The 17651-nt window shown below is 42.6% G+C and overlaps 1 protein-coding gene across 1 annotated transcript in view; it reads left to right on the plus strand.

Annotated features, from left to right (window-relative positions):
* Positions 1-17651, plus strand: part of LOC147690262 (inverted formin-2-like) — a 342433-nt gene that overhangs the window by 177236 nt on the left and 147546 nt on the right. Inside the window, exon 7 of the mRNA XM_086939469.1 lies at positions 1951-1984. Coding sequence (XP_086795595.1) covers positions 1951-1984 — 34 coding nt within the window. The remainder of the gene's footprint in view (positions 1-1950; positions 1985-17651) is intronic.

The raw sequence follows: 17651 nt of genomic DNA on the forward strand, positions 1-17651 counted from the left end.
GGCAAAGCTCTGGTACCGATGCAATGTACCAATTACTCTTGCAACCAGGTTGATGTGCTGGTTCGATGAGACAGGAGATGAGTCAGAATCGAAGGTGGCAAGTATCTGGGCTACTTCCAGTGAGCCAGGCACATAAGCATGGGTAGAGACTTTGATATCCCAGGGTCTCAAGCAACAGGAAACAAGTCAACAAGCCCTTGAAGATTGCCTGGAGGAAAGGCAGAGTCCAGAATTCCTTCAACAAAGTCAGAGAGCAACAGGCAGCAGGGCAATGCAAGAAAAAAGCAGGACTTCCAAGTCTGCTGTCCAAAGAGGAGTCCTTTCAGCAGCACAGCATTCCTTCTGACATAGGTTCAGTTCAAGTTCCAGAAGTGTCTGATTTGATGGGGTCAGGCACCCAGTACTTGCACAAAAGTGCCTTTAATGTAGGGGGTGAGTTTGAAGCAATATAGTGCACAGGTTGCCCTTTCTGCCCAGTCATATCTGCAGATGAATGTAGATGGGTACTCCATCACACCTATCCTTCCAGTTTTGTGGCTGTCTGGAGGGAATGCACAAACTGTAGCTGCCACTCCAGAAATATATTGGAATCAGGCTGTCCGGCACATAGAGCAGTAAGTGCAGTGAAACGTCAGCTTTCTAAAACTGGCATTTCTAATATAGTAATGTTAAATCCAACTTCACTAGTACGGAGGGTTTATCATTACCATTCCAAACACATGAATAGCTATTCCTGTTTGATCAGGAATTGCAGCTTAAAAGTATATTAGGGAATTTCCAATGCTTTCCTATGAAAGAAGTAGACCTCACAGTAGTGAAGGTCTGACATTTTCTTTTTTTGCCCCCTCCCTTTGGAACTCACTCCCCTTAGGTGTTAGACTTGCTTCTTCCTATAACCATTTTAGGCCCCTTCTTAAAACTTATTTGTTCTGTAATGTTTATCAATAAACACCTGTGCTCTGTGGACTAGTCCCCCTTTTGTGCTCGAGCACCAAGAAACCGTTCGGTGTTAGTTGCGCCATAGAAATTCTTTTTACATTACATTACATTACAGTGAACAACTAAATATTCTGTTTGTCACTACCAGGACAGGCAAAACCTAAAAGTACATGTGTTTCTGGTTACTCACATAACACCTTGTCCTTAGGGCTACCTAGGGCCTACCTTAGAGGTGACTTTTAGGTAATTAAGGGGGAGTTTAAGGCTTGGCAGGAGGTTTTAAATCCCAACTCGAAGTGGCAGTAAACTGCACACACAGGCACCGCAGTGGCAGGCCTGAGACTGGTTTAAAAGACTACTTCTTGCCAGTGCTGCAGCCAACAGGTAGCATTTAATTTACAGTCCCTTGGTATATGGTACACCACTTTACAATGGACATACAAGTAAAATAAATGGGTCAATCCGGTATACACAAATTAAACACACATGTTTAAGGAAGAAGCACATGCACTTTAGCACTTTTTAGCATTAGTAACTTGCTCAGGCCAACAAAGATTCAGCAAAATGTGGAGGCAAAAACGGAAAAAGATTTTTGAAATATTTGTAAAGTTCATGCACAGGCATTTAAATGTAGTTCTGTGTTAAAAAAAAATCAACATCTTTCAGACATTACTTTCACACTCCCTGTAGCCCAGCAGTATTGTCCCATAGTGCACCTTACAAAATCCTCTTATTTGCAGTCAGACAAAGTAAACACCTTTCACACTTTTAAAAAGAATATACTGCAATTTGCCAAAAGACAGAGCCTGACATGTGGTCATGGTCTTTGAATCCACATCAACTGTGCAAGATAAATATAAAATGTGTCATCGTTCACATTCTGAACCCCAGCACAATTATTTTGGTGGTGCTGTAGCACCCTGGCTTTGAGCAACTACGATGCACCATGATTCTTAATGTTGGACTTTCGGAAACATTTATTTTGTCATATTTGATTTTTTCTTTTTGCAGGTCTCCAGTTATTGGACGTTTTAACTAAACTGAGGTAAGCTGTTTGCATTCTGTGTATCGATCCTGTACACTTGTTATGCCTTATCTTTTCACACTTCTGAGGACACGTGGCCTATGTTGCACCTCAGTGTTGTCTGCTGAATATAGCATTCTAACTGTGTATGTTGTGAACTTAAGTGTGATTAACTGCTACAAAATCGCTCCTTCTTTATTGGCCATTGTGTTGCCTTACCTGTTTTGGCATTTCTTCAGAAAATAGTTCAACTTGGCGATCATTTGGAAAACAAGCCAGGAATGGCTGCATCTTCTCTTTTTGGGCCTATTTTGCAAGCTTTTCAGCATTTTCTTCAATCATGGCCTTACATGTCTTCTATTCCACTGAACGTTTGTGGGTGGCCCGAAGCCCTTGGAGGCCTGTCTGTAAAGACCAGGGACGCTCCTGGTGTGTCTGCCACTTTTCCCAGTTCCCAAGGTTAATTGCCGCAGGCATGGGGTGGCTTCATAAAGAGAGAGGGAGGGAAGGGAAGGTGGAGTGAAAGTGAGCTGAGAAGAAGGAAAAGAATGGATTTGTGGAAAGAGAAAACGAGTAGACAAAAGTAGCGGGGTTGGTTTAAGCATTTCCACCAGGGCTTCTTTTGGTTCTCCTGTCTTTTACTGCCTAAAGTTCTGTGCCTAACTTAATCTGCTTCTTTCTCGACATATGGTATTTTAAAACCATGATTCGTTCCACTCCCCTTCCTTATTATCATTGCCCACGTGTTTATAAGCTGCCATTTAGTGATCAGCAGAGAGAGTAACTCCAAGGGCCCAGTTCACAAACTGCGTTTTATATTATGCAAAGTAATATTACAATAGTACTACTCCCACACTAAAATATCCAATTAATGCATACCCAAGCTGGAATCCTTTGCCTCTTTTGTGGGAGGTGTCCACAAATGTAGGTCTATGTTTCAGTAGTAAATGTAGGAGGTGACAGGGAAGAGGTAGGAACTTGGGGAATATCTACTCGTATATGGGTTTAGGAAAGATATGCGGATACAAACACACATCTACAAAAGACTTGAGAAACTGCTGTTCACAAAATACACCAAAAATAGTACAGCCCTGAAGGTAACAAAACAAGGCTAAATGTACTCCAGGCAACCCTGGAGTAAACCAACAACCAGACTTGTACAACTACTGAACTGCACTAGTACTGCAACACAACCCCATAGAAAATAATCGAGGCAGGAAAGGAAATAAAATAACACATATTAGAAACTAACATACAAAAATTTATTTCGACATTTAAATTATATGTATTAAGAAGTAGTGGCTGCCACTGTGTAGTTATAGTTAGAGAGACTTTCCAAATGAGAGATTTCTTATGGTTTCTTTAATAACTTTAGCTACTGTTTGATTGTTCTGATCAAAACTTTCCAAAAAAAGATGGCCACTTTGGCTCCTTCGTGGAAGATTCACACCAGTCTGTCAAACGTGTGATTTCCATAATAATTCCCATAGGTAAGATTGCTCTTTGATACAGAATTAATAGTTGATTGAAATAAACACAATTTGGAGAAAAAGTTGGAACTTTACTCAAAAAGAGCGCTTGTTAATATGTTGTAGATACTTCATGATGAAAAGGGGTCCCAAGGAGCTCTTAATTGTCCCATGGGCTGAGGCAACTGAAGAACGGCCGTTGGGGGGCAGGGGGTGCTTTGACCCTCCTCCCCACAATTGTATTGAGCCCACATGAGCCCTGATCTAACTTGGGACAAACTGGTGCATCTATACCACCCCACATGCTGGGGATGTTGGAGAATGCACCCTGACCGTAATGAAGCAGGCAGTAAAAGGCTGTATCTGATCACCCCGCTGGCATTGTACAATGTCAGCTGGGTAGGCAACTGGCAGGGCCATGCAGGCTTGGACTTCCAGTGCAGAATAGGAGAGCCAGGGGCTAAGGTGCTTGTAGCAACCGTGACTGTAAGGTGACAGTGACCACTGACGTAGGGCACTAGGACCCTGTGGGTCACAGGGCAGTGACCAGGTCACTGGACACCAGATCTTGTAGGGGACAGGAAGTGGACAGAGGACGGCCGACAACGAAGAGGACAGACTTGCTGCGACACGCTCCCACACTAGTAATAAAAGAAGTGACCACCCTCACCTGGGGTCCTGTGTTTCCTGGGCTGACTGCAACTGCTACAACACGACAGTGCTCCACAGAGGAGCATGGGTACCAAGACCCGTATTAAAAGTTGCAACATGAGGCTTAAATAAATGTAAACAGAACGAGAAGGATAGCCAAGTGGCCTCGGAATCTAATCATAATCTTCTGCCACTCAAGATGAGCTGGGATAGGAACACCAAAAAACCTCAGGGATACTCTAAAAATGTGCTAATGTTTTCTGGTGGTGGACCCATATATTGTAGGGACCCCACTAATAAGAGAAGCGTTTTGGGGGCTGCCAGCAGTGTAACAACTGGCTATGGAGTACCACTGAAAATGTGTAATGGTCAACCAAAAACTCTTAGGGTAGGGTCGAATTGATAACACCAGGAGACATTATCCAGCTGTCAAGCGCTGTTTAAGCTGGTGCTTTTACATAACGGCTTGGGAGTGCAGCAACCCCTGTTGGTAGGTACTAAGGCTATGTTTGCAGCAGTGGACAGAGGACGGCCGACAACGAAGAGGACAGACGTGCTGCGAAACGCTCCCACACTAGTAATTAAAGAAGTGACCACCCTCACCTGGCGTCCTGTGTTTCCTGTGTATGTATGTATGTATGTATGTATGTATGTATAGGCATTTATATAGCGCACTACTTACCCGGAGGGTCCCAAGGCGCTTCGACCGCTGCGAAACCCTTCCTGGCTTCCCTGAGAGATGGTCCCTTAATGGGTATCTCCAGGGTGAGACCAGGCATCCCCGGCGGTCTGGTGGGGCCGTTAGTGAAGATGAGGCAAGCTAATGCCCAGAGTTGCCGAGTGTGATCGCTGATCAGAGTGGGCACCGAGGCGAGAGAATTATCGAGTCCGCTGACCCTGGTCCAGAAACCTGCGGCGCCGGGAATCGAACCCTGGTCCCGGGCCGTCCTCTGCTCTCGGGTCTGCCGCCTCTAACCGCAACTGCGACAACATGACATCTGGCGACGAGGAGTGACGAATTCACATGTGCAAGACATCCGACGTGTGCTCGAAAAAAAGAACAAAGTAAGCGGTGAAAGAAAGACGAAAGGAGGTACACGGGAGCCCACCCCAACAGCGTCCAATGAAAATACATCTGAACGCGGTAAGAGGCGTTCAGTGAACAGCGCTAGTGCCCAAAATTATCTCGGCGGCCATTGCAAAGTCAGGCGGGGAAACCCAATCAGGGCACAGAAGCAATGCGGCGGCCATTTTGAGGACAGGCAACGCAAGAGTTCGATCGCGAAGTCTCGTGGGAATAAGGGCAGCCATTTTGGATGTGACAAGAAGATAAAAAAAACAGTGGAAAATACAGGGCAGCCATTTTAGGGGCAGGCAAAAGACAAAAAGGAAAGGAATAAAGAGAAAAGAAACAAGAGAAAAGGAAAGGGATACAGAAGGATCCCCAGAACAAGGAACAACAAATAACAAAGTCAGAATTAAGTCAGAAAATTAAAAGAAATAAAGAGAGAACAATATAAAAGAGGGCAAAGATGCCAGAAACAAAACAAAGCGCACAGTATCGCAGACCAATGCCCTTCAGCGTATCAGAGCCACAAGTGGGAATAAGATGGGAGAAGTGGATTGTGAAGTTTGAGCGATACATGGAGGCAACAGATGTAGTAGAAGGAAAGAAACTAGGACTATTCCTAAATTTGGTGGGGGATGAAGTGGATGACCTTCTGATAACACTCCCAAAGAGCGATACGAACACATACGAAGGACTAATAAAATGTCTAACAAATAAGTTCAATCCTCAAAGAAACGTCGACTTTGAAAGATACAGCTTCAACATAGCTTTTCAACAGCCAGAGGAGTGAATGGATGATTTTGCAACAAGGCTGAGGAAATTAGTAGCTCATTGCAAATTTGAAAAATACGACAATGAGCAGGCCATCCGCCTCAGACTGATAGAAGGCTGTCGTGACACAGACTTTCGTACGAGAATACTAAAGGAACCAATCACTCTAGAAAGAATTCTAGATCTAGCGAGAGCGGAAGCAAGGGCGATGGTGCATGCAAGACAGATGGACCGAAGAGAGGAGCAAGTCCACAGAATGACAGACATGAGCAGAACTGGAAATTGGAAGAAAGGGTCGAAGGAACAGGCGACAAGGAAACAAGGGTCCCAGTGCTACAGATGCGGGTTGGAGTTTCCACATCGAGGAACATGCCCAGCATTTGGTCAAACATGCCGAAAATGTAACAGAAGCAACCATTTCGCCACCATGTGCCAAGGACTGCAATTCAAGAATGAACGGGGAAGGCCAGGGCGACCGAGAACAACAACAAACAGACATGTGCGACACATGGAAGCGACCACCAGGAGCTCGTCGCTGGAGTCGGGAGAGGAAGAGGAAGAAGAAGAAACAACAGAGAAAGTGGAATGCTTATACCTCATGTCCTCAGACGAAGGGCATGAGGAAGAGCACATCAGATTAGTGGATAGGCAATCACTAAAGAAGACTGACTGGGTGACCATAGACGTAGGACCACACCAAACGGAATTTGTGCTAGACAGTGGGGCCACGTGTAACATTATGTGCGCCACTGAATACGACAAAATGAAGAGAAAACCACACCTACAACCATCAAGCATACGAGTGCACAAAATCCAGTAACAAACATGGGAAAATTCACGGACACCATGACACACAAAGGCAAAGACCGTCACTGAAGAAATTCATGTGCTACGAGGAGACATTCCCGCACCATGTTTATTAAGCAATGTCACAGCGAAAGTCATGGGCCTATTACAGATGACATATCATGTATCGGCCAAAGAGAACATTTTACAGGAGTACCCAAAGTTAACGAAAGGACTTGGAAAGCTGAGAGGACGACGAATTACACTGCACATTAACGAATCAGTCAGACCGGTCGCCCAGCATCACCGAAGGGTACCCATCCATCTACAACCTCAGGTGGAAGAGGAAATAAAGGCACTCCTAGAACAAGACATCATCGAGCCAGCTGAAGGGCCAAGGCCATGGGTGTCCCCAATAGTGGCTGTACCAAAAAAGGACACTGCACAAATTGGAATATGTGTGGACATGAGAATCCCCAACACAGCCATTGAACGAGAACGACATCCGGGGCCACATCTAGATGACATGATTAGCTGCCTGACGGAAATGAGAAGATTTTCCAAGCTAGACCTATGTAAGGGGTACCACCAACTGGAGCTGGACCAGCAGTGCAGATACATAACAACCTTCTCAACACACCTAGGTCTATTTAGCTACAAGCGGTTAAGCTTTGGAATATCATCAGCAGCTGAGATTTTCCAGGAAACGATCAGACAGATCATTAGACCAATCATAAATAGCCTGAACTACAGTGACGATATCCTGGTATTTGGCAAATCAGATGAAGAACACGACAAAGCATTGAGAAAAGTATGCTCACAGCTAGAAGAAGTGGGCCTAACAGTAAATGAAAAGAAATGTGAATTGGGAAGAGAAGAACTGGTGTTCTTCGGACACATCTTCTCGAAGAAAGGAAAGAGACCAGATCACAGCAAAGTGGACACCCTCAAAAAGGCAAAAGAACCAAAAGATGTAGCTGAAGTGCGGTCATTCCTCGGCCTTGCCAGCTATTGTGCGCGATACATCAAGGACTTCGCAACAGTGAGCACCCCACTGCGAGAACTAATGAAGCAGGGCCAAACATTTGAATGGACCACAGAATCAGCAAGGCATTTGAAGAAATAAGGGCGTCAGTAATGGCAGTAGACCACCTGGCATATTTTGACCCGAGCCTATGCACTGAATTGACAGTGGACGCCAGCCCGGTAAGTCTTGGCGCAATACTGGCACAACATAAGCCTGGAAAGGACTCACCACGACAGATCGTAGCACATGGAAGCAAGAGTTTGTCGGACATTGAGAGAGCATGCTCTCAACCAGAAAAAGAGAGTTTGGTGGTAGTATGGGCATGTGAGCACTACCACATGTTCATCTATGGGAAGCCATTCACGATCCTAACAGACCACCAAGCACTAGTTACCATCTACGGAAACCCGAACGCCAAAATACCACCAAGAATTGAACAATGGGGATCAGACTGATCGACTACAACTTCAAGATTGTCCACAAGCCTGGAAAGGACCACAGCCCAGCGAATTATATGTCACGACGCCCGCTTCCCCATCGAGAAGTTGGCACCACCATGGCAGAAGAATACCTAAACTTCATTTTAAAACAGAACACTCCGGCATCCATAACGATTGCAGAACTAGAGCGAGAAACAAAAAGAGATCCGACAATGCTGGCAATCAGGAACGTAGTGCGGCAACAGAGATGGAGACACAATAACAATAGAAAACTTGAAATTCCCTGTTTATCCAAGCAACAGGTAGAGAGTTGCTGTATCCTCACTTATGGAAAAGGTCTGGTTTTAAGGATAGATTTCTATACTATCCTGGAATTTGCCCACAAAACTCACTAGGTAGAGGAAGTCACTGAACCACAGTTGTAACAAGCTTCAAAACACCTTTAAATGTCACAGACAAACACTATAGATAGAGTTAAAAAAAGAATTGGAATTTATTATTTTCCTCCCAACCGGGTTACAATCTAAAATGTTATCACAAATTCATTAAAAAACCACATGACGTGGTGATACAAACAATTTATTACACACAAGACGATAATAAAAGCAGTCAAAAAACAGTCAGAACAGTCGACGCAGCGTTTCGGTGCTTTCTTTCTTTTTACACCTTCTTCAGGACCTTAGGACTTTTGACTCCATAATATTCTAAAAATAGATAAAGACGTTTTAGTGTTTATCCTTAAATATCTAGGTTCATTCTCCTCGTGCTACCTATCATTATACAAATGCTGATAATTCCAGACCACTATTTAAAAAAACCAGAAATTTCATCTATATGAAAGATAGGGAATCTCATATGGTGAGCCCCCTGTGAGTTTTTTGATTAGCTTAATACACTGCACTTAAACATGGGCACAGTACTTTATACAGATTGCATGCAGGTTATACATCATACCTGTGTAGTGACACAGACGCGTTTCAGAGAGATTTCTCACGGTTTACAGACTACTCAGGTTTCTCAATTCCCTTGAGCTATATTGGTTGTGAAAAAGCCGGAATTAATCATCCTTCTAAATTCATTCAAAGCTTTCATATTACTTAATACAGTAAGTTTTACCTTTCTAAATCAGAACCGTGACCTTATCTTTGCACGGAGGAGCCACCGTCCATTAGGGAGTTCAGGTGGTCTTTTGACCTAAATGTGTATATAAAACAGAAATGCATAATGACATTTCTAACCACGTTATCTAGAACGTCTCAGTTTTACTAATATTTATTGGAGTAAAATAGAGCTACAATAATACTGTGGGCACTGTGTACTAACCTGTTGGGGATGTATCTGTGATTTTCTAAGATGCGTTCCGAACGCTTGATAGCTCGGACTTTTAGGAATATTTTCTTTATGCACAAGCCTACAATTCATGAAAAAATAAAAGAATAGTTTGCCCAGAGACCAACAACTACTCTAGTTGTAGAATTGCATATTATATCAAACTGTGTTTGCTTATAGTGATATTGGGGACGTTAGCATTCATTTACCGAAACCCTGGTCTACGTGCCTTATTTTCATGCAATGAATTTAAAGGGTGCTCTGATTTCATTAAGAATTAACCCACTTTGCGTTGCTAACCCGGTTGCTAAACAGGTTGCTTAGACCCCCGATGTATTTGTTAGAAGTTAAAGGATAGCGATTAAACCCACCTCTGAGTCTTACCCGGGATGCAAATATTAAAGGTCGCTAGACTCGAGAGAGCTATTAGTTGCAAAAGATACTCATGGCTCCTATGACCGCGTCTCACCTTATGATTGTAGTGCGGCCTCCCTGCTCCTCCGTGTCATCGTCTTCATGGAGATTGAAGAGTAACACGAGTATTCTCGGACAGTTTATTTATGTTCCGGGAATCCATGTTAACCCGGAAGTGCTACCGTTCGTCAATATCGTCGTATTGTGTATATTAGGCACGCCGGTTTGCTTAAAACGCGTGAAGTTAATCGAATATAGGTTTATTCGTTAACCAAGGTGTGTTATTTAATAATGCACCCAGATTTCAATTTAGTAGTTCATGCGGGGTTTTTTTGTGACCCGGAAGTCCTCCCCCCGGATTACCGAGGCTTACCTGATGTTTAATTCGCGATATAAATTTACCGGTTTAGATTTTTTTAAAAAAAGAAAGGAAAGCAGACAATGCGCTTCTCCCCATCTTAGGGCTGAGGCCCAATGCAGATATAACTATAGATTTAGAGACACAATAACAATAACAGCCCCGCAGGAGAAGGGGTCATAAAAGAAGAACTGCTGGCTTTCAAAAAGATAAGTGAAGAACTGTCTGAAACTGAGAACGGAATTCTGATGAGAGGTTCAAGAATTGTGATACCTTATCGACTAAGAAAGAGAACAATTGAACTAGCTCACGAATCACATCGAGGCATTGTAGCGACAAAGAAGATGTTGAGAGAAAAAGTATGGTTCCCAGGACTGGACAACATGGTGGAAGAAGAAGTAGCACACTGTCATGTCTGTCAAGTGGCGGGACCACCTGCCAAGCCAGCACTGTTGCAAATGTCAGAGCTGCCACCAGCAGTATGGACTGAGCTGGCAGCAGACTTTTATGGACCATTAGAGACAGGAAAGTACCTGCTAGTGGTCATTGATGAATATCGTCAACATCCGCAAGTGCCACATTACCAGCGTTAAGCGACATATTTGCCACCTGGGGCTCCCCACAAACATTGAAAACAGACAATGGCCCTCCGTTTTCTGGAGAAGAATTCCGTAGATTCATGGAATATTTGGGGATCAAGCATCGGAAAATAACACCCCTGTGGCCACAGGCCAATGGAATGGCATAACGTTTTTTGGGGACTATAAAGAAAGCCATCCAGCGAGCAAAATTGACACAGATATCAATTGGACAAGCCTTATGTCAAGTGCTAAGAGATTATAGAAACACTCCTCACAGCTCCACTGGTCGATGCCCAGCGGAACTAGTGTTGGGAAGATCAAGCAAAACAAGACGGCCTCAAATAGATGCAAAGGCAAGCATGGATCGAAGCGACATGGTAGAAAGAGATCATGAAGCCAAGAAGAAAATAAAAGAATATGCTGATAAGAGGAGAAACGCATCTGAACATCAGCTAAACGAAGGAGATCTGGTGGTAGTGAGACAGACAATAACGGAAGTCGGACAGTCCATTTTCAAAGGATCCGCTAGTTGTGACCAACGTAAAAGGATCAATGGTGACGGCAGCATCCGACCATCAAAGAATAACGAGAAACAGTCCCCACTTGAAGGAGCTCAAAGTGGAAGAGGAAGGACCAGTAACAACATCACCGAAGGTGGAAAAAAGAGAGCAAGGAACTAGCAGAGAGACAATACCACCGAAAGTGAAGAACGGAGGACAAGAACCTAGCAGAGAGCCGAGACCAAGCAGAATGTGCAGGAAGCCAAAAAGACTGGTTGAAGAAATGTAGAGAATTTCTCTCTCTTTCTCTCTCTTTCTCTTCTCCCTCCATTACTACCTCTATAATGTACCAAGACTTTGTGCATGTGACAAAGAACCTTTGTTTGTGACAAGGGGGGAGATGTAGCAACCGTGACTGTAAGGTGACAGTGACCACTGACGTAGGGCACTAGGACCAGGTGGGTCACAGGGCAGTGACCAGGTCACTGGACACCATATCCTGTAGGGGACAGGAAGTGGACAGAGGACGGCCGACAACGAAGAGGACAGACATGCTGCGACACGCTCCCACACTAGTAATAAAAGAAGTGACCACCCTCACCTGGCGTCCTGTGTTTCCTGTGCTGACCGCAACTGCAACAACACGACAGTGCTCCACAGAGGAGCATGGGTACCAAGACCCGTATTAAAAGTTGCAACATGAGGCTTAAATAAATGTAAACAGAACGAGAAGGATAGCCAAGTGGCCTCGGAATCAAATCATAATCTTCTGCCACTCAAGATGAGCTGGGACAGGAACACCAAAAAACCTCAGGGATACTCTAAAAATGTGCTAATATTTTCTGGTGGTGGACCCATATATTGTAGGGACCCCACTAATAAGAGAAGCGTTTTGGGGGCTGCCAGCAGTGTAACAACTGACTATGGAGTACCACTGAAAATGTGTAATGGTCAACCAAAAACTCTTAGGGTAGGGTCGAATTGATAACACCAGGAGACATTATCCAGCTGTCAAGCGCTGTTTAAGCTGGTGCTTTTACATAACGGCTTGGGAGTGCAGCAACCCCTGTTGGTAGGTACTAAGGCTATGTTTGCAGCATGATGAAAACAGGGAAGAAAAGCCTTGTGTACACGTTTTATTACAACGCTTTACTAAAATGCTTTAATGGCAATCACAAGTTTAACAGCGAGTAATTACATGCCCTAATGAATGTGGGTTGAGTAAGTTTAATGGTGTTGCATTGGCTTATTAAGAAATATTTCTGCTTTCATTATTGTTAATACCCCGTCCAAAACAGTAGACCGACCTTTTGATAACTACACCTAACTGTATTGTTTTTAGTGTTTGTTTGGTCATATTGTGGTTATAGAGTTTGGGTCCAATTGTGAACTTTTAGCAGGGTGTTACTATAGGCATTTCCACCTGCCTAATTGTAAATATTTGTAAGCTAATGCAGAGTACAGAGGGAGATCAGGGAAAGTGCGTGTGTGTAATAAAGTACTTTTCCTTTTCATTAATAAAATCACTGACTGGACAAGGATGTATTGGGTGTTATTGGTTGCACATCTGCAGACTTGGGTACTGGCCCACACCACATCTCCTGATTGGGACTGCTCTACCTCACTACCATAAGAAAGTCAAGTGCTACAACAAAGTACTTCGTTTTCAGTAGATGGAAGGTTTCAGACTTCCCACCTATTGGAACATGCTCCCTCTGCCATTGAGACAATGTTCTAACCATCTTTGTTTTAGAAAGAACCTGAAAACGTTCCTGTTTAGTCTAATTTAGCCAATTTTCCTTCTCTCCATTTTTGTCCTGTATAATCATATTTTAAATTTCTTTGCTACTGCTACGGCTGTCATAAGCGCGGAGATACTCCTCCGGGAGTCTATTCATAGCGCTATACAAACCAGCAAATAAATAAAATTGAGAATGACCTACATCCTTCCCAACTAATAACCCGTGCATAGGCAATAATTGGGTGCCATAGGGGAATAGGACCAGGGCCTGGCCAGAATCTAGGCCCTGTGCCTAGCCCCCTGCTGCACATTGCTGAAGGCTTGGTGAAGTGGGGGGTTGGGTGCCGACAGGGGGTTAGACTCATGGTCTGTCTAGAGGCCAAGCCTAATAGCCAATATACCCACTTCACATGGCCAAATGCCATTTGGAGCAGGAGTTTGGGTGAAGGTTGCCTTAGTGGGTTGGGCATATTCCCAACTATGAATATGATAAAAGAAAACTGAACTTCAATGTGATTTTAAATTATGTATGGTAAGAAGAGTTTAGCATATTTTAAAATGCATAAAATTAGATAAGAACTATTGTTAAAAAAACGTGAAACCATGGAAATATGCAAGTTATAATTTTGTGAAGTAACCACTACTCATATATCGCTCAAGATCTGTTTATGGCATCATTGATAAAATCACTATTGTCATCTTACTGTGTTGAATAAACCCTTTCATCATTTAAAAGTTATTAGTAAAGGACTGATTGTCATATACAGCAGAGTTGTGTGTGCACCTGTGGGTGCATATATTGGAAATAGTGTAAGCCTTAGAAGCAACAGTGGTTGTACATGCTGAAAGCGGTATAGTTCACAGTTAAGAAACAGTCATATTTGGGGTTCAAGTAGTGCTCTATGTTAAAGAAGATAAAGGCTGAGCGCACTAAATATGGGTTGCAGTTTCAAAGTAGTTTGTGGCTTAAAGCCAAGGCCTGATTCAAAAAACTGTAAGAAAAGCCAAAGCTTCTGTTGACAATAGATTGTCCATCAGTGGATATCTGGGCATATGCACTTGTTAAATAGTTGTGATACAGTGATATAACCATATTGTATGTAATAAGTTTATTTGTTGGTGTGGGTTTTTTTCCAGAACTTCAAGGAAGTTTTTAAGGCATTGCAGATTGTTGAATAATGTAGAATGTAGGAGTGACACAGTTAGAGGTGGTTTAGCTCACACTGGGGTTGAAAGGTTATTTGCTTTTATACCCGTCTCAGTAATGTGTGTAGTGTATTTTTGAAATTACAGAGGGGGTCTATGGGGCCTAGCAGAAGGTATCCTATCAGTCACAAATGCATACCTGTCAACCTTTTGACTCAAAATGTCAGGTCATGTGAAGTCTTTAAAAGGGTAATCCTATTAATGTGAATAGAGTAGGAACTCCTTTTTAGAAGGTGATTGAGGTACAAAAAAGTGGCGACCCACATTAAAGTCATTTTGTTTGTTAGGTGGGTGAATACCAATTTAAAAGGGTATCATCCACCAAATGTGGCTGACTTGTTAGATTTGCTGTGTGTCCAGCAATGGGTATGTCAATTATAATTTGATTGGGGATGGATAAATATGGCAGCTTATTGAATTTCTTTAAGTCAATGAACCTTGTTAGGATGCTGTCACAATGACTGGATGGTATTCAACTGGGAAACTTTAGTGCTTTGGAGTCATAGTATGATAGGAGGTGAGGCAAAAGTGCTCTTCTGTCAGCATGTGTTTGTTCATAAAGTGGGAGGACATAACTCTGAGGAGCTGTGGTCGATGAGGGGGAGATGAGTCAGGACGTGCTCTAAACAGTGCTACCTACTGGGAAGGTGACTGTAAGAATGGCTTGAGTTTACGTAAAGACTGGACTTTTTTGAAAAGAAAATATTATGAACATGAATCTTTCCCCACCCAATAGAATCCCTCCAGTCATCTACCGGTTACAAATATTTTAATATAAGCGTGGTGCACATGACCTGCTGCCGCAGCTGAGTGGAGTTAAAAAAAGAAGTGCATTTACAGAAGACTCCCAAAAGCGTGCGATACCCAGTAGTTATTTTGCAATTTGGTTCCCTATGTTAGCATGACTTTGCATGAAGCTGTGGCCGGACATATCAGAAAGAGACATTGTACTCATGAAAGATTTTTTCAAAATACTAATTCAGCATTTGTGCCTTTCCTGTGTGTGTGTTGAGACAGTTTCTCTGGGAGCCCAGTCAATGGGGAGAGCTATACACGTGTATATACCATATTTAGCACTCTGAAATAATTAACAGACTACTCACAGCACCTTATATTTGTCAAATGTATGATGTAATTATCATCATCTGAGATGTCATGAGTGATGTTATCAAATATGTCATTTAACGTATCATGAGTGATGTAATATTTGAGATCATAAGCAATGCACGACTGGGTTCACCAAAACTATAACTTGGATTTCAGTGTTTTCTGTTTTTATCATTTCATTACCCGACTATAACGTCATTTTAACCCTTTGTTTCATGTGTGTATCTACTATATTTTGCAATTGACTGTGTTATGTCACTAAAAAGAGGGGGTGACAAGGATGCGAAGCTCCGCTTGCTGGAGACAAGATATAGAATCGAACTTGATAGCAAGGCCCCACGAGGCCTGAATGCAAGTGAAGATTTGTATACATGTTTATAGGTTTTTGAACTAAGAAGCATATTGTCTATCAGAGAATTGAGAATCTGGGATAACAGATTTCAATCAGCAACTCATCCTTGATTTCCACATATTAATCAATGTATCTATCAAAGTTGGACTGACAACCGCTTTACATCTAGGTTGGTGCGTTTAAATGCTGAATCCAATAGAATTAAAAATTGATAATTAATTTCCTTCCACTCCATGAAATATTGAAACATGTAAAAAATTGTTTTCAAAAATATATATATATAAAAAAAGTTGAATGGTAATGTTTAAAATTTGCACAATATGCACTTATGTCTTTTTTGGGGTTATGATGAGATTTGGTACTTATAGCCAGGATGAATTAAGATATTTGAAATTGTTTTATACAGTTTGATTGTACTCGTTTTTGTAGTCAGAAATGGTGTTTACAAGATACATACCGACAGTTCCTCTATATAATTTCTTTTTATAAGATTGGTTTAGGAATTACATAGGAAGTGTGTTCTTGAAAGAATTCACATTAAAATTGCTGTAGTTTGCACAATATAGATGCTGCTAGATCAACATTCAAAGAGGGTTATTTAATTATAGAGTAGACACTGTGTCTTTTATTGTAAATAAGATGTATATATCATGAATTTTATATATTTATGAGTTTTTGTATATATTTCCCCTCAAAATCTGAGTTTTAGTCTTATATGCGAAAAATTATTTTTCTATTGTATATAGGATATTAATATAAATAATGTAATGTATGTATACTTGTAAAGCGCACTGTTACCTCGTTACGTGGCGTCCTGGCGCTGTATACCGCTGGGGAACCCGTCCTGGCTTTCCCTGTGAGAGGGCACACCCAAGGTGAAGCCAGGCATCCCCGGCGCTGCTGGGGCCGTTGTGAAGATTAAGCAAGCTATTGCCCAGAGTTGCAGAGTGGGACCCATGGTTAGCGTAGGCACCTAGGCGAGAATTATTGAGTCCGCGGATATTGACCCAAGACCCTGCCGCGTCGGGAATTGAACCCTGGTCCCGGGCCGACTTCTGCTTCAGGGTCTGCTGCTTCTAACCAGTGAGCCACACTTCTCCACATAACATTGCACCGCACTTTTTGTACAGCTATAAGTGGAACATGTCAAACTGAATAGGGCACTGAGCCCTTTATTTAACAGAAAACCAACACCACTCTCCATTGTGAACAAAATGAGGTACATTAAGGAGTTAATGTGATAATTTCTATGCAATTGTTGTCTAAGTGTCTAAGTCTCGCATAGGTGTAACTCCTCACTTTAATTGTAAAGAAGAAAATCAATGGAGGGTTACACCCAGGAGTCGTAGTAAATAGTCACAAGTTGATTTATTTTTGATTCCAATCGTAACCGAATGTACATTCTACAAAACTATCTTCAAGAAAAGATACTTGCGTTTCAGAATGGTACCTATTAAGTCATTCACGTCTTTATGACCATAAACTTAGAGACACACATTTCTTATACTTCTGCCATTAGAGAAGTAGTTATAACACAAAATGAGCCCACACTTCTGCAGATTGCAAAGATGTCACATGGCTTGTTACCTCACAGAGTAACTGTTCAACTACCAACGTTCCGCACTTCAACACATCCCAACTCCCTAATAGCCCCCCAATTTAATAGAGATGCATATTTTTAATGATAGTGGTCTTCTTCTCTGACGTGTGCTCTCCATGCCACTGGAATCAAGCTATCCTGGCTGATGAGGGCTGAAAGCCCGAAACCGGTCCTAGGATGCTTGTTTCCAGTCCAGGGAGGACCTTGTTTGGCAGTTCGGGCTGGACTTTTCCCATGGGGCAAAGGGTCAAGACAGATTTGCATATGGCTGGGTTCAAACTGGAATG

The sequence above is a fragment of the Lissotriton vulgaris genome, chromosome 9 (assembly GCF_964263255.1).
Source record: "Lissotriton vulgaris chromosome 9, aLisVul1.2, whole genome shotgun sequence".
NCBI classification, from domain to species: domain Eukaryota; kingdom Metazoa; phylum Chordata; class Amphibia; order Caudata; family Salamandridae; genus Lissotriton; species Lissotriton vulgaris.